The 17404-nt window shown below is 58.8% G+C and overlaps 1 protein-coding gene across 2 annotated transcripts; it reads right to left on the bottom strand.

Moving 5' to 3' along the window:
• Positions 1 to 5794: 5794 nt before the first annotated feature.
• nme6 (NME/NM23 nucleoside diphosphate kinase 6) lies at positions 5795 to 10883 on the bottom strand. Of its 2 annotated transcripts, none has more exons than XM_042332650.1 (6): positions 10772 to 10883; positions 9501 to 9594; positions 7831 to 7933; positions 7257 to 7296; positions 6671 to 6831; positions 5795 to 6258 (listed from the first exon to the last, which is right to left on the bottom strand). In XM_042332650.1, the coding sequence occupies exons 2-6, from the start codon at positions 9591 to 9593 to the stop codon at positions 6110 to 6112; spliced, it is 546 nt and encodes a 181-aa protein (XP_042188584.1). In that variant the 5' UTR covers position 9594; positions 10772 to 10883; the 3' UTR covers positions 5795 to 6109.
• Between the last annotated feature and the right edge of the window lie 6521 nt (positions 10884 to 17404).

Below are 17404 nucleotides of genomic sequence, written 5' to 3'. Positions count from 1 at the left end.
CACAGCCCCCCACACACCACACCGACCATCATACTGCCACTCTCCCCACACACAATCTCACTGTCCCCCGACACACACAGCAACAACCCCCCCCACCCCACACACCCCCACCCCCCACACACAGCAACAACCCCCCCCACCCCACACACCCCCCCACACACACACCCCCCCACCCCCCACACACAGCAACAACCCCCCCCACCCCACACGCACACCCCCCCCCCACACAGCAACAACCCCCCCCACCCCACCGCACACCCCACACACACCCCTCACACACATACCCCCCTCACACCCAACCCCCCCACACACCCCCCCACCCCACACCACACACACCCCCCCCACACCGAACATCATACTGCCCCTCGCCCCACACACAATCTCACTGTCCCCCCACACACACAGCAACAACCCCCTCCCACAGCAACAACCCCCCCCCCAGTGGCCATGGAGTTTAGTGGTTAGAGCACTCGACTCGCTGGCGAGAGGCCTCGGGTTGGATTCCCGGTCGGGGTTAACCTTAAGTAAGTTTCCTTACTCCAAGTGCCTCCGATTACCTCACTTGAAAGGCGCTGAATAAACCCAATTTATTGTGTTGTCTGTCTCCGCCGCTCAGTGTCTGTCTCCGCCACTCAATGTCTGTCTGCGCAGAGCTAAAATATGTGCAGGGCTATACTGTGCGCAGGGGTACACTGTGTGTAGAGCTACACTGTGTGCAGGGCTATGCTGTGTGCAGGGCTATGCTGTGTGCAGGGCTATGCTGTGTGCAGGGCTATGCTGTGTGCAGGGCTACACTGTGCTATACTGTGTGCAGGACTATGCTGTGTGCAGGACTATGCTGTGTGCAGGGCTATGCTGTGTACAGGGCTATACTGTGTGCAGGGCTATGCTGTGTGCAGGGCTATGCTGTGTGCAGGGCTACACTGTGCTATGCTGTGTGCAGGACTATGCTGTGTGCAGGACTATGCTGTGTGCAGGGCTATGCTGTGTACAGGGCTATACTGTGTGCAGGGCTATGCTGTGTGTAGAGCTACACTGTGTGCAGGGCTATGCTGTGTGCAGGGCTATACTGTGTACAGGGCTACACTGTGCTATACTGTGTGCAGGACTATACTGTGTGCAGGGCTATGCTGTGCTATGCTGTGTGCAGGGCTATGCTGTGTGCAGGGCTATACTGTGCTATACTGTGTGCAGGACTATACTGTGTGCAGGGCTATACTGTGCTATACTGTGTGCAGGGCTATGCTGTGCGCAGGGGTACACTGTGTGTAGAGCTACACTGTGTGCAGGGCTATACTGTGTACAGGGCTATGCTGTGTGCAGGGCTATGCTGTGTGCAGGGGTACACTGTGTGTAGAGCTACACTGTGTGCAGGGCTATGCTGTGCGCAGGGCTATACTGTGTGCAGGGCTATGCTGTGTGCAGGGCTATGCTGTGTGCAGGGCTATGCTGTGTGCAGGGCTATACTGTGCGCAGGGCTACACTGTGCTATACTGTGTGGACTATACTGTGTGCAGGGCTATACTGTGCTATACTGTGCGCAGGGCTACACTGTGCTATGCTGTGTGCAGGGCTATGCTGTGTGCAGGGCTATACTGTGCTATATGTGTGCAGGGCTACACTGTGCTATGCTGTGTGCAGGGCTATGCTGTGTGCAGGGCTATGCTGTGTGCAGGGCTATGCTGTGTGCAGGGCTATACTGTGCTATACTGTGTGCAGGACTATACTGTGTGCAGGGCTATACTGTGTGCAGGGCTATACTGTGCTATACTGTGCGCAGGGCTACACTGTGCTATGCTGTGTGCAGGGCTATGCTGTGTGCAGGGCTATACTGTGCTATATGTGTGCAGGGCTATACTGTGCTATATGTGTGCAGGGCTGTGCTGTGTGCAGGGCTATGCTGTGTGCAGGGCTATGCTGTGTGCAGGGCTATGCTGTGTGCAGGGCTATGCTGTGTGCAGGGCTATGCTGTGTGCAGGGCTATGCTGTGTGCAGGGCTACACTGTGCTATGCTGTGTGCAGGGCTATGCTGTGTGCAGGGCTATGCTGTGTACAGGGCTATACTGTGCGCAGGGCTACACTGTGCTATACTGTGTGCAGGACTATACTGTGTGCAGGGCTATACTGTGCTATACTGTGCGCAGGGCTACACTGTGCTATGCTGTGTGCAGGGCTGTGCTGTGTGCAGGGCTGTGCTGTGTGCAGGGCTATACTGTGCTATATGTGTGCAGGGCTGTGCTGTGTGCAGGGCTGTGCTGTGTGCAGGGCTATACTGTGCTATATGTGTGCAGGGCTGTGCTGTGTGCAGGGCTGTGCTGTGCGCAGGGCTATGCTGTGCTATATGTGCGCAGGGCTATGCTGTGTGCAGGGCTGTGCTGTGTGCAGGGCTGTGCTGTGCGCAGGGCTGTGCGCAGGGCTATGCTGTGTGCAGGGCTGTGCTGTGTGCAGGGCTGTGCTGTGCTATATGTGCGCAGGGCTGTGCTCTGTGCAGGCTATGCTGTGCTGTGCGCAGGGCTGTGCTGTGCAGGGCTATGCTGTGTGCAGAGCTATACTGTGTGCAGGGCTATGCTGTGTGCAGGGCTATGCTGTGTGCAGGGCTATGCTGTGTGCAGAGCTATACTGTGTGCAGAGCTATACTGTGTGCAGGGCTATGCTGTGTGCAGGGCTATGCTGTGTACAGGGCTATACTGTGCGCAGGGCTACACTGTGTGCAGGGCTATACTGTGTGCAGGACTATACTGTGTGCAGGGCTATACTGTGCTATACTGTGCGCAGGGCTACACTGTGCTATGCTGTGTGCAGGGCTGTGCTGTGTGCAGGGCTATGCTGTGCTATGCTGTGTGCAGGGCTATGCTGTGTGCAGGGCTATACTGTGCTATACTGTGTGCAGGACTATACTGTGTGCAGGGCTATACTGTGCTATACTGTGTGCAGGGCTATGCTGTGCGCAGGGGTACACTGTGTGTAGAGCTACACTGTGTGCAGGGCTATACTGTGTACAGGGCTATGCTGTGTGCAGGGCTATGCTGTGTGCAGGGGTACACTGTGTGTAGAGCTATACTGTGTGCAGGGCTATGCTGTGTGCAGGGCTATACTGTGTGCAGGGCTATGCTGTGTGCAGGGCTATGCTGTGTGCAGGCTATGCTGTGTGCAGGGCTATACTGTGCGCAGGGCTACACTGTGCTATACTGTGTGCAGGACTATACTGTGTGCAGGGCTATACTGTGCTATACTGTGCGCAGGGCTATGCTGTGTGCAGGGCTATGCTGTGTGCAGGGCTATACTGTGCTATATGTGTGCAGGGCTATACTGTGCTATATGTGTGCAGGGCTGTGCTGTGTGCAGGGCTGTGCTGTGTGCAGGGCTATGCTGTGTGCAGGGCTATGCTGTGTGCAGGGCTATGCTGTGTGCAGGGCTATACTGTGCTATACTGTGTGCAGGACTATACTGTGTGCAGGGCTATACTGTGTGCAGGGCTATACTGTGCTATACTGTGCGCAGGGCTACACTGTGCTATGCTGTGTGCAGGGCTATGCTGTGTGCAGGGCTATACTGTGCTATATGTGTGCAGGGCTATACTGTGCTATATGTGTGCAGGGCTGTGCTGTGTGCAGGGCTATGCTGTGTGCAGGGCTATGCTGTGTGCAGGGCTATGCTGTGTGCAGGGCTATGCTGTGTGCAGGGCTATGCTGTGTGCAGGGCTATGCTGTGTGCAGGGCTATACTGTGCGCAGGGCTACACTGTGCTATGCTGTGTGCAGGGCTATGCTGTGTGCAGGGCTATGCTGTGTACAGGGCTATACTGTGCGCAGGGCTACACTGTGCTATACTGTGTGCAGGACTATACTGTGTGCAGGGCTATACTGTGCTATACTGTGCGCAGGGCTACACTGTGCTATGCTGTGTGCAGGGCTATGCTGTGTGCAGGGCTATGCTATGTGCAGGGCTATACTGTGCTATATGTGTGCAGGGCTGTGCTGTGTGCAGGGCTGTGCTGTGTGCAGGGCTATACTGTGCTATATGTGTGCAGGGCTGTGCTGTGTGCAGGGCTGTGCTGTGCGCAGGGCTATGCTGTGCTATATGTGCGCAGGGCTATGCTGTGTGCAGGGCTGTGCTGTGTGCAGGGCTGTGCTGTGCGCAGGGCTGTGCGCAGGGCTATGCTGTGTGCAGGGCTGTGCTGTGTGCAGGGCTGTGCTGTGCGCAGGGCTGTGCGCAGGGCTATGCTGTGTGCAGGGCTGTGCTGTGTGCAGGGCTGTGCTGTGCTATATGTGCGCAGGGCTGTGCTCTGTGCAGGGCTATGCTGTGCTGTGCGCAGGGCTGTGCTGTGCGCAGGGCTATGCTGTGTGCAGAGCTATACTGTGTGCAGGGCTATGCTGTGTGCAGGGCTATGCTGTGTGCAGGGCTATGCTGTGTGCAGAGCTATACTGTGTGCAGAGCTATACTGTGTGCAGGGCTATGCTGTGTGCAGGGCTATGCTGTGTACAGGGCTATACTGTGCGCAGGGCTACACTGTGCTATACTGTGTGCAGGACTATACTGTGTGCAGGGCTATACTGTGCTATACTGTGCGCAGGGCTACACTGTGCTATGCTGTGTGCAGGGCTGTGCTGTGTGCAGGGCTATACTGTGCTATATGTGTGCAGGGCTATACTGTGCTATACTATGCTGTGCTGTGTGCAGGGCTGTGCTGTGTGCAGGGCTGTGCTGTGTGCAGGGCTATGCTGTGCTATATGTGCGCAGGGCTGTGCTGTGTGCAGGGCTGTGCTGTGCGCAGGGCTGTGCTGTGCGCAGGGCTGTGCTGTGCGCAGGGCTATGCTGTGTGCAGGGCTGTGCTCTGTGCAGGGCTGTGCTGTGCTATATGTGCGCAGGGCTGTGCTCTGTGCAGGGCTATGCTGTGCTGTGCGCAGGGCTGTGCTGTGCGCAGGGCTGTGCTGTGCGCAGGGCTGTGCTGTGTTTCGGGAGCTGTATAAATGTCCTGTAAGTCCTGTAAGAACCGTCTTTGGTATCACAAAGCCTCTGCAGCTGAGTCAGGGGCACAGAATCGCTTGAACCAGAGGATGGGGAAACTGTCTGTCCAGCGCCTTGGGACGTCCTCCCGATGTGAAAGGCGCTAAACAAATGTAATTTTGTTGTTGCTGTTGTTGAACCCACAACTCCGGGATATTGTTTTGATTGAAAATGATTCAAGCATCGGGGGGAGGCATATTAAATCCAGGTCGCTGGGGCGGGGAATCCTCCCACTCAGCTCCTGTTACCCTGCACGCCAAAGCTCTGACGGAGAGGGGAGTCCCAGCTCGACAAGCAGCGCGAAAGCTTGTCAACGGCAAAGTATGTTTTTAGCTGGTTAGTCTCCAGCGGTTACCCCAACGCACACTCCGGGGTCCCCAAGCCTTGGCTCCTGCCAACCTGCGCCTAATACTGTCCGGAATCAGGTAAGCAGTCCCTCCAGGGAGACGGTGTGCATTCCAGTCCAACAATCTACCTCTGGGATTGCAGGGATTCTTTTCAGTGCCAGAGACCAGGGAAGAATTGCGCAGACGCCAATGGTGGGGTGGGAAGAGCAAAGCACACAAACGAGACCATGTTTGCCGACACACGTGGCAAGATTTCTCTCAAACCTTGGGCAGGTTTTAGAAAAACACGACCTTGTATTTGTATTGCACCCTTTACATGGGGCAGTGTCTCAGAGCGCTTAAGCATTTTTATTAACAGTCTGCATTTGATCCCCTTAATCTTTTAACCAGAATTAGACAGGGATTTGGTGAAGAAATAGATTGAGAGAGGGAGAAGGTGGGTAAGTATCAGGTCATGTATTTCACTTGACACTTGACAGGTGTCTTTCCCGCCTCTACAATCCGTTCCGGGTTCGCTCTCAACATTATTTTCCATTAAGCAATTTATTGGGCTTCAGCAGAGATGTAACAACGTGCTGAGGGGATCTAAACGCAGCAGACCCACCAGCAGTGCCGACTGAATGGGAAGGATAACCAGCACGGCTCTGTGCTTAGTTGCTCGGAGCCGAGACTCAGTCACTGCTCAGAGGCCAGTGACAATCCAGTGATCAGAGGCTCTTGTCTGGGATCTCCCCCTGGGGTGTGGGGCTCCCTCGCTCACTCTGCCTCCCGGGACCTGACCAAGTGTACCTGCCGCTCTGTGTGGTACAGGAAGTCACCACGGCTGTGCCCGCTCGCTGCCCAGGCTCCCTCACTGAACTCCGGGAAGAAGGTGGCCAACTCCCTCGAGGCTGATTCAGGGCAGTCTGCAAAGAGGACCAGAGGCATGGGGTGGGGCAGAGAGGAGTGGTGGCAGAGTGGAGGGGGGGTGGGGCAGAACAGAATGGGGGTGGGGCAGAGAGGAGTGGTGGCAGAGTGGAGTGGGGGTGGGCCGGAGTGAGGGTGGGGCAGAGAGGAGTGGAGGTGGCAGAGAGGAGGGGAGGTGGGGCAGAACAGAATGGGGGTGGGGTAGAGAGGAGTGGAGGTGACAGAGAGGAGTGGGAGCGGGGTAGAGCGGAGGTGGCAGAGAGGCATGGAGGTGGCAGAGGAGTGGGGGGGCAGGGCAGAGAGGAGGGGGAGCGGAGCGGAGACTGCTTTGTAATAATCCTGGATAAAGTGCCAGTTGTTGTTTGTGCAGATGGTGAACGGGAGCTGGGTTCAGTCCAGATTGAAACTTACCTGAGCCGTGTGTGCTGTTCCTGGTGTCTGTCAGGCCGTATGACCCCCGGATGGTGTGTGGAGCTGTGTATCGTGCGCGGCAAACCTGAGTGGGGCCCATTATTTTCCTCCAGTGTCTGATTGCATCCTCGTGGGCCAGGATGTAGGCACGTAAAGGACCACTGGTCAGCAAGGAACACAGGCCACTGTGTGAGAAGGGCTCACAGGGGGGAGTGTGTGAGAGGGGCTGAAAGGGGGTGGGTGGGGGGGGGGAGAGAAAGTGTGTGAAAGCTTCCTCACAGGGGAGAGAGAGAGGCGGGGGTGAACGAATTTACAGGGAGAGAGACAGAACGCTCACATGGGGAGAAAGAGTGAAAGAGAGAGCAAGCACAGGGAGAGGGAGGCAGAGAGAGCGCTCACAGCGAGAGAGAGAGCGCTCGCAGGGAGAGAAAGAGGGAGAGAGTGTGTGTGAGAGAGCACGCAAAGGGGGGGACAGAGCGAAAGCACGCTCAAAGCGAGAGTGATAGAGAAAGCTCATGGAGACCAATGAAGGGGAGGGGGTAGGACAGAGAACATGCCACAGAGTTGACCTTCACAGCAAACTCACCTGGACATGAACTCGACCAGTCTCTGGTAGAAAAACCTGCCTGAAAACAGAGCAGAGCAGTAACAGTCACAAACCATCCTCCATCGCTCCCCACTGGAGCTCTCTACTCTAACCCCAGTCCCTGCTCTCTCCACATCTTGTCTGTGCTGGTGCTCAATCCACACTGGAGCTCTCAAAGGTTTCTTTTGGGAGGAGCGTGTGTTCTGGGTCTGAGTATTGGGGGGGTGTTGATGGGGAGGGTGTTGGGCGGAGGGTGTTGGTGGGGAGGGTGTTGGTGGGGAGGGTGTTGGGGTGTTGGTGGGCAGAATGTTGGGGGGCGATCGTGTTGGGGGGGCGATCGTGTTGGGGGGCGATCGTGTTGGTGGGGGCGATCGTATTGGGGGGGCGATCGTGTTGGGGGGCGATCGTGTTGGGGGGCGATCGTGTTGGGGGTGATCGTGTTGGGGGGGCGATCGTGTTGGGGGGCGATCGTGTTGGGGGGCGATCGTGTTGGGGGCGATCGTGTTGGGGGGCGATCGTGTTGGGGGCGATCGTGTTGGGGGGGAGGAATCGTGTTGGGGGAAGAGTCTCTCACCTGAATGCTGTGAGTAAAAGGTTTGGGAAGCCTCGCGGCTCCACGTCAGGTCCCGGTTTGTCACGATGATGAAGTTATTTTCCAGAATTTTCTGATGAATGGCCTAGGGAAGGGAGCTAGCGTTATACAAGCACAGCAACCCCCAGCACCACCTCAACCCAACAAACCCTCCCCACCCAGCCTGGGCCCCCACCCAATCCTGAGGTTTCATGCCTGACAATGCAACTCTGTGACGGTCCTGGTGGTTTGTTCCTGAGCCTGGGGTCCGCAGGGCACGTTTGATGGCAGCACAGGCAGCCTGACTCACCGGCAGGACCTGGAAGGGCAGACCAGTGCCTGGGGGCAGAGTCATCCCAACCTCTGTTAACCCTGCAAGCCAAAGCCCTAATGGGTAGGGTGGTCCTAGCTGGACAAACAGTGGGATAGCTTGCCAGACAGCGATATCAATGGCTAGCGACAACAACAACATTACATTTGTATAGCACCTTTCACCTTTCCCTGTCCCAAGGCCCTGGACAGAGTTTCGGACCTGAGCTGGGGGTCAGGGAGGGTGGAGGGCGGGGGGGAAGCAGGGAGATTGAAAACATAATTGAGGGTCTTGAGATGGTCTTGAAGGAGGCAAGGGAGGGGATGAGGAGGGACTGCAGGATGGAGTTCCAGAGGGTGGGGGCAGTGGCAGAAGGCCCACCCGCCAATAGTGGGGCAAGGCAGGGTACGTGAAGCAGGCCGGAGCCCACTGAGCGGAGGGATTGAGCAGGGTGGTAGGGGGTTAGGAGGTGGCAGAGGTCGGGGGGAGTGAGACCGTGGAGGGCTTTGAAGGTGAGGACCAGGTTCTTGAACTGTATCCTCTGTGTGATGAGAAGTCAGTGGAGTTGGGTGAGGATGGGGGTGATAGGGTCACGGAGCCGGTGCGGGAGAGGACACGGGCTGCAGAGTTCTGGATAATCCAGAGTTGGGAGGAGTTGGGGAGGTCGACAAGCAGTGAGTTTGCAGAGGCGACCCTCGAGGTAATGAAGCCGTCTATGAAAGTTTTAGTGACCTGTGGTGTGAGACAAAGGCAGAGGCGGGCGATGGTGCGGAGGGGGGGGAAGGCAAAGCAGGTTATGGCACAGATGTGGGGTAGAAAGGTAGAAGATGTGGGGTAGCTAGGGGTATTAGCTGGTTAGCTAGACTGAACCCCCCCCCCACCTCCACACACACACACACAGACTGACCCCCCCCCCCACACACACACAGACTGAACCCCCACCTCCACACACACACAGACTGACCCCCTTCCACACACACAAACTGATTCTGCTCAAACATGCACTGATACCCCCCCACACAGATCACATACTCCCCCCAAATACACACACTGCCCCCCCTCAAACACACACACAGACTGACTTCCTCCACACCCACACACTGCACATCGCACTCCCCACCCCATTAGTCGATTGATGGAAAAGCAATCGGTTTCCTACTGACGGCCGGTAACTTGGCTGAGGTCTCGCTCCGCCCGGGAGCCAAACCCGGGGCCGCTCACTTGTGGGGCGGATGCTCTAACCACAACACAACAGGACTCCAAATATGTGGCCCTCTCAGTCCGGTTTGGATACCCTTAAACACGTTGATGGGTTTTGTTGTGTCGGACACTCTTCCCACCAAAAAAGCACCACCGTGTGTACCTGCAGGATCAGGGGGTGAGCCACCGCGTCGGGCTTGACCAGAGCCAGAGTCAGCTGTAACACCGGCCTGGACAACCGGACTGTAGCCTCCATCCTGCCAACACACACACACAGCCTGACACACACACACACACACACACACGCACAGCCTGACACACACACAGCCTGACACACACACAGCCTGACACACACACACACACAGCCTGACACACACACACACACACACACCACACAGCCTGACACACACACAGCCTGACACACACACACACACACACACACACGCACAGCCTGACACACACACACACACAGCCTGACACACACACACACACACACACACACGCACAGCCTGACACACACACACACACACACACACACACGCACAGCCTGTCTCACACACACACACACACAGCCTGTCACACACACACACACACACACAGCCTGACACACACACACACACACACAGCCTGACACACACACACACACACACAGCCTGACACACACACACACAGCCTGACACACACACACACACACACACAGCCTGACACACACACACACACACACAGCCTGACACACACACACACACACACAGCCTGACACACACACACACACAGCCTGACACACACACACACACACACACACACACAGCCTGACACACACACACACAGCCTGACACACACACACACACACACACAGCCTGACACACACACACACACACACACACACACACACACAGCCTGACACACACACACACACACACACACAGCCTGACACACACACACACACACAGCCTGACACACACACACACACACACACAGCCTGACACACACACACACACACACAGCCTGACACACACACACACACACACAGCCTGACACACACACACACACAGCCTGACACACACACACACACAGCCTAACACACACACACACAGCCTGACACACACACACACACAGCCTGACACACACACACACACAGCCTAACACACACACACACAGCCTGACACACACACACACACAGCCTGACACACAGGCTGCGGTGTGTGTGGGGCGGTGGTGGGGGGGGCGGTGTGTGGGGGCGGTGTGGGGGGCGGTGTGGGGGGGGCGGTGTGGGGCGGTGGGGGGGGCGGTGTGGGGGGGGTGGGGGCGGTGGGGGCGGCGGTGGGGGGGGTGTGGGGGGCGGTGTGCGGGGGGCGGTGTGTGGGGGCGGTGTGTGGGGGGGGCGGTGGGGGGGCGGTGGGGGGGGTGTGTGGGGGCGGTGTGTGGGGGTCTCACTGTGGGGTCTCTGAGCGCCGCCATAGAAACCAACCGGAAGTCAGTCCGTCAACAGTATCCGTCCCTTCAGCAGCACCGGAGCAAAGCCCCGCCCCCCCACAGCCCCGCCCACATCCCCCACAGCCCCGCCCACAGCCCCCACAGCCCCGCCCACAGCCCCCACAGCCCCGCCCACAGCCCCGCCCCCACAGCCCCGCCCACAGCCCCCACAGCCCCGCCTCCAGCCCCACAGCCCGGCCCCCAGCCCCCACAGCCCGGCCCCCACAGCCCCGCCCACAGCCCCCACAGCCCCGCCTCCAGCCCCACAGCCCCGCCCACAGCCCCCACAGCCCCGCCCCAGTCCCCACAGCCCCGCCCCCAGTCCCACAGCCCCGCCTCCACCCCCACAGCCCGCCCCCAGCCCCCACAGCCCCGCCACAGCCCCCACAGCCCCGCCTCCAGCCCCACAGCCCCCCCCCCCCACAGCCCCGCCCCCACAGCCCCGCCACAGCCCCACAGCCCCGCCTCCAGCCCCACAGCCCCGCCCACAGCCCCCACAGCCCGCCCCCAGTCCCACAGCCCCGCCCCCAGTCCCCACAGCCCCGCCTCCAGCCCCCACAGCCTCGCCCCCAGCCCCCACAGCCCCGCCCACAGCCCCCACAGCCCCGCTCCAGCCCCACAGCCCGCCCACAGCCCCCACAGCCCCGCCCCACCCCACAGCCCGCCCCAGTCCCCACAGCCCGCCTCCAGCCCCACAGCCTCGCCCCCAGCCCCCACAGCCCCGCCCACAGCCCCCACAGCCCCGCCCCCACAGCCCCGCCCCCCTCTTGGCCGAGGCCGCAGTGGAGCGGTAGGTGGGAGGAGCTACGGACAGATTTGTCGGTGGACCGTGAGGCCAGATTTGACACAGGTGCCTTCAGCCGCTCTTCAGTGAGCGGAGGTGGGTGGTGTACCGGGGGGAGGAGCGGGAGTAGGAGACAGTGCGGGAAGTGATGGGGGCAGAGTATCGAGTGTGGAGGAGAGGATATTGTGGAGGAGGGAGAGAGGAGAAGAGGGGTCGGTGAGGGTTGAAGGCCAGAGGGAGAGGAGTTCAGAGGACTCCAAGGCATCGGTTAGGGATTGTGGGGGTAACTTCTTCCAAGGGCGGTAGAAGATGGTGGTGGGTCTGGTGGAGGTGGGGAGGGGGGTGGAGGTGGTGAAGGAGATGAAGTAGTGGTCGGAGATGGCCTTGTCGGTAATAGTGACATCCGAGACACTGAGGCCCCGGGTGATCACCAAATCGAGTGGGTGGCCGTGACTGTGAGTGGGGGAGTTTATGTGAAGGGAGAGGTTGAGTGAGGAGAGCAGGGAAGAGAAGTCTGTGGAGATGGAGCAGGAGGGGGTGAAGTGTAGGTTAAAGTCGCCCAGGATGATGAGGCGATCAGAGGAGAGGCAAAGAGATGTGAGGAGTGTTGAAATGTCAGAGATGAAGGTGGGAGAGGTTTTAGGGGCCGGTAGAGGAGGAGGATTTTAAGGGAGAGGAATGAGGGGTGGGAGAGGGTGAGGTGCTCAAAGGAGGGGAAAGAGCCAGTGGAGTAGGGGGATAGGGCAAGTGGTGTCCTTGAGATAAGGGCAACACCACCGCCACGGCGGTTGGGGCGGGGGATGTGGTGGGAGGTGTAGCCGGGTGGCGTGGCCTCCGTGAGGGGGAAGGTGTCGCCTGGGGTGAGCCCGGTTTCTGTTAAGGCCATAATATCAACGTTCTCATCAAGGATGAGATCGTTGATGACCAGGGCCTTGTTGCAGAGGGAGCGGACATTTTGCAGTCCGATGTGGAGGGAGCGGTTGACAGAAGGGTGTGTGGGAGGGGAGGGGGGTCCAGGTTGTGAGGCAGGGGTGGGGGGAATGGGGATGAGGGAGGAGAGGTTGACTCCCCGGGTCTGTGCCCGGGGTGGGTGGCGAGTGTGGTGGGGAATGGGGCAGTCGGTGTGGCTGCTGCTGGACAGCCAACGCCGAGTGCCGCGGTGAGCCCGGCGGAGGGTTCCCAGGCTGGAGCAGAGGGAGGGGGTGGGGGGGTCAAGTGGGGATAGAGGGACGGAGAGAGAGGAGGAGAGAGCGGGAGAGAGGGTTTTGGGGGAGAGAGGAGGGAGGAGAGAGAGAGGGGGTGAGGGAGCTCGGGTCATAGTGGCAGCCATAGTGCGCACGCGGGGACCGGGAGCGAGCGGTCAGGTGGATGGACACATTATCCCATAGGCCGGGGCTGGGGCAGCCAACCCAACAGGACCATGGTGGGCTCTGATGTGAGCCCTGGGGAGGGGGGGGGGGGCAGAGGATTTTTTTTTTTTTTTTTTTGCGCGCGCACACTTCTGAAAACTACAACTATGATGTCAGCGGTTCCCCCGCTCCGCCCCCACCCGTTCCCTCCTCAGACCCACACCCCCCCACTGGCTGCACTCCCTGCCGTGTCGAGCTTAAGTACCTGAGAGGTTGGCCCAGCTCCTCCCCGCGCTGTCCTGCCACCGCTCCCTGTCAGGGACTGGATGTGGGACTTCTCTTTGACCGAGCCTTCAGCTCCCCTCTCGACTGTCTACCCCCTCCTCGCTCCCTCCCTTCCCTCCCCTCACCCTGACCACTTCCCCACTGCTCGGGTCCTGACCCAACTGTACAGTGCCTTGGGACGTCCTCCCGACGTGAAAGGCGCTCTATAAATGGAATCTTGTTGTTGTTGTTGTGGGGGAGTAAGGACAGCTGGAGGTCGAATCAGATACCGAGGTTGCACACTGGTTCGGTGAGTCTGAGGGAGAGCCCAGGGAGGTTGAGGAGTTCAGAGCCAAGGAAAATGGCTTTGGTCTTGTCCACATTCAGCTGCAGGAAGTTTACACTCATCCAGGCCCTGATGTCCACCAGACATATGCTGATAGAGCATCGGGGGACCTGGGGTTGGTGCTGGAGGAGGCAAAGTAGATTTGTGTAGATCCCGCAAACATGTGGAAGCTTAGGCTGTGTCTGCGAATGACATCACCCAGTGAGAGCTTATAGATAAAGAAAAGAAGAGACCAAGGATGGAGGCCTGGGTCACCCCACAGGTGACCGGGTGGATGTGGGAGGAAAAACCATTTGCTGAGATGAAATGGCGGCAGTTGGTTAAATAGGACTCGCACCACGTGAGTGCGATCCCACGAAGGTGGATGAGTGAGGAGAGCCAATGGATGAGGATGGTGGACTGTGTCGAAGTGGCAGAGAGATCCAGGAGGACGAGGAGGCAGAGGGAGCCCCGGGCACCGATGGAGAGAATGTCATTTGTGACTTTGACAAGAGCTGTCTCTGCGCTGTGGGCAGTCGGGGCAACAACCAGACTGCAGGGGCTCGAGGAGGGAGTGGAGGGAGAGGTGTGACCCAAGTTGACCTGCAACAATGTGTTCTAGGACTTTGGCAATGAAGGGCAGGTTGGAGATGGGACAGTAGTGTGAGAGATTAGAGGGATGAAGGTGGTTTTTTTGGAGGGTGTGATGACAGTGGTTTGCAGGGGGAGTGGAGCCGAGCCTGAGGAGAGAGTCTGGTTGACCGTGTCGGCCGGCAGGGGGAGAGGAGGGGGAGTTGAGTGACCAGCAGCTGGGTGGGGAGGGGGTCAAGGCAGCAGGTAGTGAACTGTATAGCTCTGTACACAGCGTTGCCCTGCACACAGTATAGCACAGCATAGCCCTGTACACAGTATAGCACAGCATAGCCCTGTACATAGTGTACCCCTGCACACAGCGTAGCCCTGCACACAGCGTAGCCCTGCACACAGTATAGCTCTGCACACAGTATAGCACAGTATAGCCCTGTACACAGTATAGCACAGCATAGCCCTGTACATAGTGTACCCCTGCACACAGCGTAGCCCTGCACACAGTATAGCCCTGCACACAGTATAGCTCTGCACACAGTATAGCTCTGCACACAGTATAGCACAGTATAGCCCTGTACACAGTATAGCACAGTGTAGCCCTGCACATAGTATAGCTCTGCACACAGTGTACCCCTGCACACAGTATAGCTGTACACACAGTATAGCTCTGCACACAGTATAGCTCTGCACACAGTATAGCTGTACACACAGTATAGCCCTGCACACAGTATAGCCCTGCACACAGTATAGCCCTGCACACAGTATAGCTCTGCACACAGTATAGCTCTGCACACAGTATAGCTCTGCACACAGTATAGCTCTGCACACAGTATAGCTGTACACACAGTATAGCTCTGCACACAGTATAGCTGTACACACAGTATAGCTCTGCACACAGTATAGCTGTACACACAGTATAGCTCTGCACACGGTATAGCTGTACACACAGTATAGCTCTGCACACGGTATAGCTGTACACACGGTATAGCCCTGCACACAGGCTCCACCGTGGAGAACACATGAGCAGTTCTCCTGACTCAGCCTTCGGTGGAGAAACGTGATTTAATCTACTGATTTTGCCATTTCCCCATGAGGAGCGACACCCAGTGTGAGAGTGAGAGCAGAGACACGTGCACTGTGAGTGTGAGCAGGGAGACAGACACCGAGTGTGACAGACACACTAAGTGTGAGCAGGGAGACAGACACTGTGTCACAGGGAGACAGACATCGAGCAGCGGAGACAATATTGAGTGGCGGAGACAGACTCTGAGTGGCGGAGACGGACACTGAGTGGCGGAGACGGACACTGAGTGGCGGAGACGGACACTGAGTGGCGGAGACGGACACTGAGTGGCGGAGACGGACACTGAGTGGCGGAGACGGACACTGAGTGGCGGAGACAGACACTGAGTGGCGGAGACGGACACTGAGTGGCGGAGACGGACACTGAGTGGCGGAGACAGACAACGCAATAAATTGGGTTTATTCAGCGCCTTTCAAGTGAGAGGATCAGACAGACATTGGGAATGTCAGACAGACACTGTGTCGGTGATTGGTGAGTGAGTGACCCCACGAGTGATCGTAGGAGTGGGCGGACAGTCACCGTTAGTGTGAGCAAAGGCAGACAATGAGGTTGTTGCTGTGGGGGGGGGGGGGGGTTGTTGCTGTGTGTGGTGGGGGGGGGTTGTTGCTGTGTGTGTGGGGGGGGGTTGTTGCTGTGTGTGGGGGGGGGGTTGTTGCTGTGTGTGGGGGGGGGGTTGTTGCTGTGTGTGGGGGGGGGGGTTGTTGCTGTGTGTGGGGGGGGGGGTTGTTGCTGTGTGTGTGTGGGGGGGGTTGTTGCTGTGTGTGTGGGGGGGGGTTGTTGCTGTGTGTGGGGGGGGGTTGTTGCTGTGTGTGGGGGGGGGTTGTTGCTGTGTGGGGGGGGGGTTGTTGCTGTGTGTGGGGGGGGGGGTTGTTGCTGTGTGGGGGGGGTTGTTGCTGTGTGTGGGGGGGGGGTTGTTGCTGTGTGGGGGGGGGGGGGTTGTTGCTGTGTGTGGGGGGGGGGGGTTGTTGCTGTGTGTGGGGGGGGGGGGTTGTTGCTGTGTGTGTGTGTGTGGGGGGGTTGTTGCTGTGTGTGTGGGGGTGTTGCTGTGTGTGTGGGGGTGTTGCTGTGTGGGGGTGTTGCTGTGTGTGGGGGGGGGGTGTTGCTGTGTGTGGGGGGTGTTGCTGTGTGGGGGTGTTGCTGTGTGGGGGGTGTTGCTGTGTGTGGGGGTGTTGCTGTGTGTGGGGGTGTTGCTGTGTGGGGGGGTTGCTGTGTGTGGGGGGGGGTTGTTGCTGTGTGTGGTGGGGGGGGGTTGTTGCTGTGTGGGGGGGGGGGTTGTTGCTGTGTGTGTGGGGGGGGGTTGTTGCTGTGTGTGTGGGGGGGGTTGTTGCTGTGTGGGGGGGGGGGGTTGTTGCTGTGTGTGTGGGGGGGGGGTTGTTGCTGTGTGTGTGGGGGGGGGGTTGTTGCTGTGTGTGTGGGGGGGGGTTGTTGCTGTGTGTGTGGGGGGGGGTTGTTGCTGTGTGTGGGGGGGGTTGTTGCTGGGGGGGGGGTTGTTGCTGTGTGGGGGGGTTGTTGCTGTGTGTGGGGGGGTTGTTGCTGTGTGTGGGGGGGGTTGTTGCTGTGTGGGGGGGGGTTGTTGCTGTGTGTGGGGGGGGGGTTGTTGCTGTGTGTGTGTGGGGGGGGTTGTTGCTGTGTGGGGGGGGGGTTGTTGCTGTGTGTGTGGGGGGGGGGTTGTTGCTGTGTGGGTGGGGGGGGGGTTGTTGCTGTGTGGGGGGGGGTTGTTGCTGTGTGGGTGGGGGGGTTGTTGCTGTGTGTGTGGGGGGGTTGTTGCTGTGTGGGGGGGGGTGAAGGTGAGAGATGGTCAGTGTGTGCGTCTGGGGGAGATTGTCACGGGGGGGTGGGGGTGGGGGGAGTGTGCAGTGAGATGATGGCTGTGGTAATCGGAGGCACTTGGAGTCAGGAAACTTACTTAAGGTTTCCCCCGACCGGGAATCCAACCCGAGGCCTCTAACCACTAAACTCCATGGCCACTGAGGGGGGGGGGGGGGGTTGTTGCTGTGTGGGGGGGGACAGTGAGATTGTGTGTGGGGAGAGGGGCAGTATATGATGGTCGGTGTGGGGGGGGGTGTGGGGGGGTTGTGTGGGTGGGGTGGGGGGTGTGTGGGGGGGGAATCCAACCTGAGGCCTCTAACCACTAAACTCCATGGCCACTGAGGGGGTGGGGGGGTTGTGTGTGTGGGGGTGGGGGTGGGTTGTTGCTGTG

This window comes from Callorhinchus milii, unplaced genomic scaffold, assembly GCF_018977255.1.
Source record: "Callorhinchus milii isolate IMCB2004 unplaced genomic scaffold, IMCB_Cmil_1.0 Scaffold3, whole genome shotgun sequence".
Lineage (NCBI taxonomy): Eukaryota > Metazoa > Chordata > Chondrichthyes > Chimaeriformes > Callorhinchidae > Callorhinchus > Callorhinchus milii.
This window is presented reverse-complemented; position numbering and strand designations above follow the sequence as displayed.

Excerpts from the sequence above, each read along its gene's own strand:
- nme6 (XM_042332650.1), bottom strand. The coding sequence starts at position 9,593 with ATGGAGGCTACAGTCCGGTTGTCCAGGCCGGTGTTACAGCTGACTCTG. Across the intron at positions 6,832-7,256 it reads CTGGTCGAGTTCATGTCCAG|TGGTCCTTTACGTGCCTACA; the intron begins GTGAGTTTGCTG and ends CTTGCTGACCAG. Across the intron at positions 6,259-6,670 it reads GAACAGCACACACGGCTCAG|ACTGCCCTGAATCAGCCTCG; the intron begins GTAAGTTTCAAT and ends TCCTCTTTGCAG.